This window comes from Trichinella spiralis (assembly GCF_000181795.1).
Source record: "Trichinella spiralis strain ISS 195 chromosome Unknown Scfld610, whole genome shotgun sequence".
NCBI lineage: Eukaryota > Metazoa > Nematoda > Enoplea > Trichinellida > Trichinellidae > Trichinella > Trichinella spiralis.
The window spans coordinates 551,187-557,041 of NW_003527549.1; the positions used below are offsets into that span (position 1 = coordinate 551,187).

General features: G+C 27.7%; 1 protein-coding gene across 1 annotated transcript; it reads left to right on the plus strand.

Moving 5' to 3' along the window:
- Positions 1-445: 445 nt before the first annotated feature.
- Positions 446-1,465, plus strand: Tsp_09968 (conserved hypothetical protein). Its single transcript, XM_003370709.1, is given in 4 exon segments — positions 446-455; positions 741-965; positions 981-1,103; positions 1,161-1,465. The coding sequence occupies 4 exon segments, from the start codon at positions 446-448 to the stop codon at positions 1,463-1,465; spliced, it is 663 nt and encodes a 220-aa protein (XP_003370757.1).
- Positions 1,466-5,855: the final 4,390 nt, after the last annotated feature.

Genomic DNA, 5,855 nt, shown 5'->3' on the forward strand with positions numbered 1-5,855 from the left:
TTTAAATAAAAGAGTTTCATTGTGAATAATAATAAATTGTTAAAAATTTAAACTAAAAATTGTTTATTGTAAAGAATTGTTTTAGTGTACTTATTTCATTATAGCAGTAATTATGCTAATCATATTTTGTTGCATTTATGAAAATCTGCTGATAAACAGTGATTAATAGTAGCACGGTTGACTATTAAAGTTTAAAATTTTTCTTTCATCTGAAATAAGAATTTGTTAAAATTGCATCACGTAGTCTAATGACCCATCACGTTTCATTTTTCTTCACACAAATCAGGTGAATGTCATTTAAATAGATAAATAGCGCAACAATCGATTTCTTAGCTTTTAAATATGCTGACTTTGAACCAGTTTATTTAATTTAACATTCAAACATTTAGAACCTATATTAAAATAAATAAATAAATAATTCACATAAACTGTGAACAATCTTCAAATGGCTACTAGTTTGCACATTATTGGCTTAGTTGTTGTATTTTTAATCAAAAAATTTCGTAAGTACTCTTTAACTATATTGCATAATTTACATAATGTTATGTACAATGCAATATAAGTATATATATATTAAATTAGTTAATTTACATTTTAATGCAAGATGCATTTTGAAGTTAGTTATTCTAAAAACATTTCATAAGCAAACTGAAATATTTCTTCAACAAATTATGTATATACATATATATGTATATATGTAATAATATGCTTTTGTTCAATTGTGCATTGAATTTAATTAGAATGTCAACAAGCTGATTACGCTTTGCCACCGCTTTCGAAATTCAATCCATTTGAACCAGGAACGAGGCCGTTTCCTGGTAGAAGTGGTGTCGACCTTTTCCCTCAATTTCCGTTAACCCATCAATTTGTGAATGGCATAGAACGCGGTTCTGGAGGTGGATTGTTTATGAAAGCAAATTTGAACGTCCCCATTCCAAAGTGGAAAGCAATTTGGGATATCAAAGGTTACTTAACTTCAGGTACTAATGCACCATGGTATAGCTATGGTCACGTCGTAAGGCCTGTAAATATGCTTGGTTTGAAGTCCAATGAAATTATGCGGATGCTTATGGATCCAGCATTTCAGCAAGCTAGACTTCGAAGTATGTCTACTCAAATTTATAGGAAAACAGCTGATAAATTATTTTGATAAATTTTAGCCACTTCACCACCTGTATCTGTGGCTAAACTTCCAGCTGATTGGAATCCAGTGCATTGCAAACCTCCAATTTGCAATCCATTTGTTCACACCGTTGGGGTTGGTGTACAAAGTCAAGAGTCGAAAAACTACATCATCGATGGATTACTTGATTTTCCAATCCGAACTGGCCCTTATGGAGAAGGGCTTCGCTTTCCACTTACTGGTACTGGCTATTTCGGTGAATTTCCTGCTGTTTTTATCTATGGTCAGCATATGAATGCCATAGATCCATTTCCAACATTTACATCGCAGCAACAGTCATAAAGTTAAATAACTCACGTAGAAAAGTGAAATCAGACTGAATATTTTTCACTAAATGCTCATTTTAAAAACTTATTTATTCTTGTTTTTGTTGAATCGAATATTTTTATGTACTATGAAATAATAGAGCATCCAAAATAACAATATGTTTGAAAGAATAAAGTACTTATACCTTTAAATTTTACGTTACGGTGCCATGTACCTAAATGCGGGTTGAAACTAATTTAAATTAATTAAATGTATATTAATTATAATGTATGGATGATAGTGTAATGTTTATTTATTTTTTTACATATTTGATTACATTAATAATATCAATACAAAAGACAAAATTTAGGCAATCTACAGAAGATTTATTATGCCTTCTGATTAGTAAATTCATTCAGATGACATGTAAAGTTAGCATTATTCTAATTGCAGAAATAAAATATATTAATAAATTTAAGCAATTCGTGGATATTAAACAGTTATATACTTCGTTTTCTTTAGATAAATTTGGAAAATTTATAATAAAACGGAAGCTGTATGCTACTAAAATCAGAATAAAATAAAATTAGCATTAATCCGAATAAAATGTAACTGAATAGGAATGATAATATGAGAAGAAACATTAGAACAACCGTTTAACTTTTAAATAAATAATGCTTTTTATGTTTTTTGTTTTTTATTTTTATGCAATGTTTAAGCAGTTTACTATTTATTGTTTAAGCAAAATTAAACGGCTATTCTTAAATTTTGAAACATTGCAAAAGAAAAATTTCAAATAAAAAAACTTGATAAAAATATGATTTCAAAAGGTAGTGATATTCTTTATTTTTTAAATAGCAAAGCATTGCAATATGAACTATGAAAGAAAATTGCCCTTCCTACATCTGTTGTTCAACGAAGGTCAGGAAGAAAAAGGATTTATATACTTATATCGAATTACAATTTGGTAATTTGTCATTCTGAATTTAAGGGTATATTTCAATTTGTATATTCCAAACAAAAAATAAATTTACTTTGACATTAGACCATTGCTTTCTTTATATGCAGATAAAAATGATAAAGTTATCATCAAAAAATATAATTTTTCAAATAATTTTGCGTAGGTCTTCGTTTCACTTTTTTCCACTCAAATCTCAAGTACCAAAACTAATGGACAGAATGCACAAATTATTTGAAATGAAGAACAAAACGTTGCTTCATACAATTTACAAAAATTCTCATTAAAGTTTGATTGTATTTACTTATTTATTCAGCAGAGCTATCTGTTTGTTTTCTGTAAAAATACATTTTCAACTTAAATTATTTTTATATTTGAGAAAGGGTATAAATTTAAAAAAATAAAATTATTTTTCATTTCTCAATAAAAAATTCAAATATCTTAGAAATGAAACATGCATTTTATTGTTGTTAATAGAAAATTTTAACATTCTAATGAATTATACGGATATACATTCAAAATTATATAAGACTTTAAAAATATAACTTTACTGAGAACACTGAGAAAAATATTAAGAAACTGTAGAGTTTGCAGTTATAATAAAAATATCATTAATATAATAGCATTACACATGAAACAGAAAGTGAAAGAATGTAAAAATTGCTGAATAAATGCTAATGAACATATGATATTATATTCATATATTATTAGTAACATTAATATCATATGTTTATCATCATTTGTTAACTACAAGCTTGCTACAAACTGTAAAACTAAGTTTTCTGGTAGTGATTTAAAAATTATTATATGAAAATTTTTTTCTTATAAAATTGAGTTTCAATATAATAAAATAATACTAATGGCATGGAATAAAGTGTTTATTACTTTTTAGCGTATTTTTCCAGAATAACCTCTGCAAAGACAACGCTGATTAATTATCATTATATATGCAGTAGGAAGCAAGTATAAATACATTGCAGGGCTTAATGAGAACACTTGGGAAACTTATTTGTTAATATATTTTTATTACTTGAATAAAAATTAATTGCATAAAAGTGATTGGACAAATTTAATCATTGGATTAATAATAATTTCGCTTGTTTTCTGGAAATTTATATTTCCTGTGTTATATACAAATATGTATTAAAAAGTGAAAAAAATTATTCTAGTTCAAATATAATTTTTAATATGCAATTAATTCCAAAGTGAAATAGATAGTTATATGATTTTTTCACAAATTTGAGATTTACAAATAAATTCATACATAATAAAAGAAAAAATTTCTTGCCTCATCTGTGGTTACACTGGTTAAAATCCGCCCAATTGCAGTTACATGAAAATAAAGGAAGAAAAAATATTTAAATGTAGATGCAACTCAAAAGGGAATCTTAATTTGCAATTTTTACATCTTTTAATATTACCTATATCTATAAATCGTCTGAATTCTATAATAAATAACATTATACAGATGTAAAGGAAAAACAAATCAGATATAAAAATTGCAGTTTAACTTTACACAGATGTTTTTCACTTGCTGTAATAAGATTATTCAAAATGTAATTATGTAAATTTTGGATAATTACCTCCATAGTTAAATTATGTGTGCTAAAGTAAAACGGAATACTATTTTACATTAATAACTTAGTTATTTAATATAAAAATTTATCAATTATAAGATGGTAGTGCAACTTTTAAATAACTCTAAAAGATTTGATAGTTGTGAATGGAAGTATCAAATTTATTTTAAATAATATGCATTTTTGTTATGTGAAAAAATCAATATTTGTTAATATAAATTTATAAAGTTTGTCATACTTTTTTATTATTAATTTTGCAAGTAAAAGTTTTTAAATTTTACAAATATTTTGATTAAATTTGCGGAAAATGCTACAACTAAACCTTCTGAACTTTATTTTTCTTTCCTAGGAAATGTGGTTGATTTAATTATTCTTATATATATATATATGTTTTTTGCTATAAAGCTGTTCAATTATTTATATTATTTACTTATCGCTTTTTAATGTTTTATGCAATGATCATCTGTTCGAATATTTGTGATTTCTTCTACTGCTGATGTGTTCAAAAATAGCACTGTTGTCAAGTGCTCTTTTTTCAATTATAGACGCAATAAGCAGTTAATACCATGCAAATCTTTTGCATATTTTTTTCTATCACAAATCTTTATATTAAAAACAATCATGTCTGTAAAAGTTGTTTATCATTAACAGTGCATGAAAATTTTCATCAGTTTGCTTATAAAAGTCAGCGTAATAGATGATTTAAAATTTAATTTTTATTTTAAAACTCGCATTTTATCTACATTTATTTTTTCTACACATTTAAATAAGTCTCATCTTTCAGTAGAACTCGCTGTTTATGAATACATACGTGTAATACTACGTAATAATATATAAAATAAGTGTAGCAACATAATTCGAACATCTATTTTTTAAATAAACTTTATCACTGAAAAGCAATTATTTTGCTATCAACAAAAGTGAAAATAAAAATTATAAACGGACAAGTTTAATTAAGCAGTAGAATAATATATAAATTATAATATAATGCAAAATAGTGAACACTTAATCAAAGTTAGTAGTTGTGAATATTTGTTTAGCACTTTTCAATTAACGACAATGTTTCTGTGTAAAATTGATCGTCCTCATGGATCTTCAGAATAGAAACAATTAAATGAATTTAGTTTTACCGAGGTTTAAGCGTTCCCATTCTTTTATTTATTAATTTTTTTTCTATAAATTTGTTTAAACATTAATCTAGTCATTTCTGTTACTGGAATTCAAATTGACATAGGTTAGTTGTTTGTAAATGAGACAAAGCTTTGAAAAGTGTGTCTAAAGCCGTTAGAGACTAGCGGTGCCGAGATTTCAGCGCCTCGGCTTTGACATTACAGTATACCGATGCTGGCTCACAAGCAGCAAGATGATAGTAGACGCTGATTGGTCAAAGCTGGCAGAAGGCGGAGTTTGGATGTTCAGCTTAATTTAGTTTTGCGTCGGCTGATTTCCCTATGGTACACGGCAACAATCTGGTTTGAAAATTCCGTTCGTCTAATGCCACTTGTACGTAATGAAGTGCAATCCCTAGGGGTGCTGACTCGTGCTGCTTGATGGAAATAAATGCCCAATACTAGATCGTATCCGTCGGGAGTTAGTTGTAGCTGACGAAGCAAGAACGTCTTCCCTGTCCATCATCTTGCATCTTTTGGTCAGTGAATGAACAAGCTGATTCAGCTTGTCTTTAGCTGCCTTTAACTTAAACAGTGACTATTTAACCTTGAAAGTAGTCAACAGTAAAAAACGTTTTGTACTTCCGTTTGGTAGTGAAGAAAAGCAGTTGTTGCTGATCGATCGGATACGGCGCCGTTCTGCCGTTGAGAATTCGAGGTCAACGACTGCTTTGTCAAGCCTCTGAGGATATTCAACGACGGCCGCATCACGCTCAGCTTCC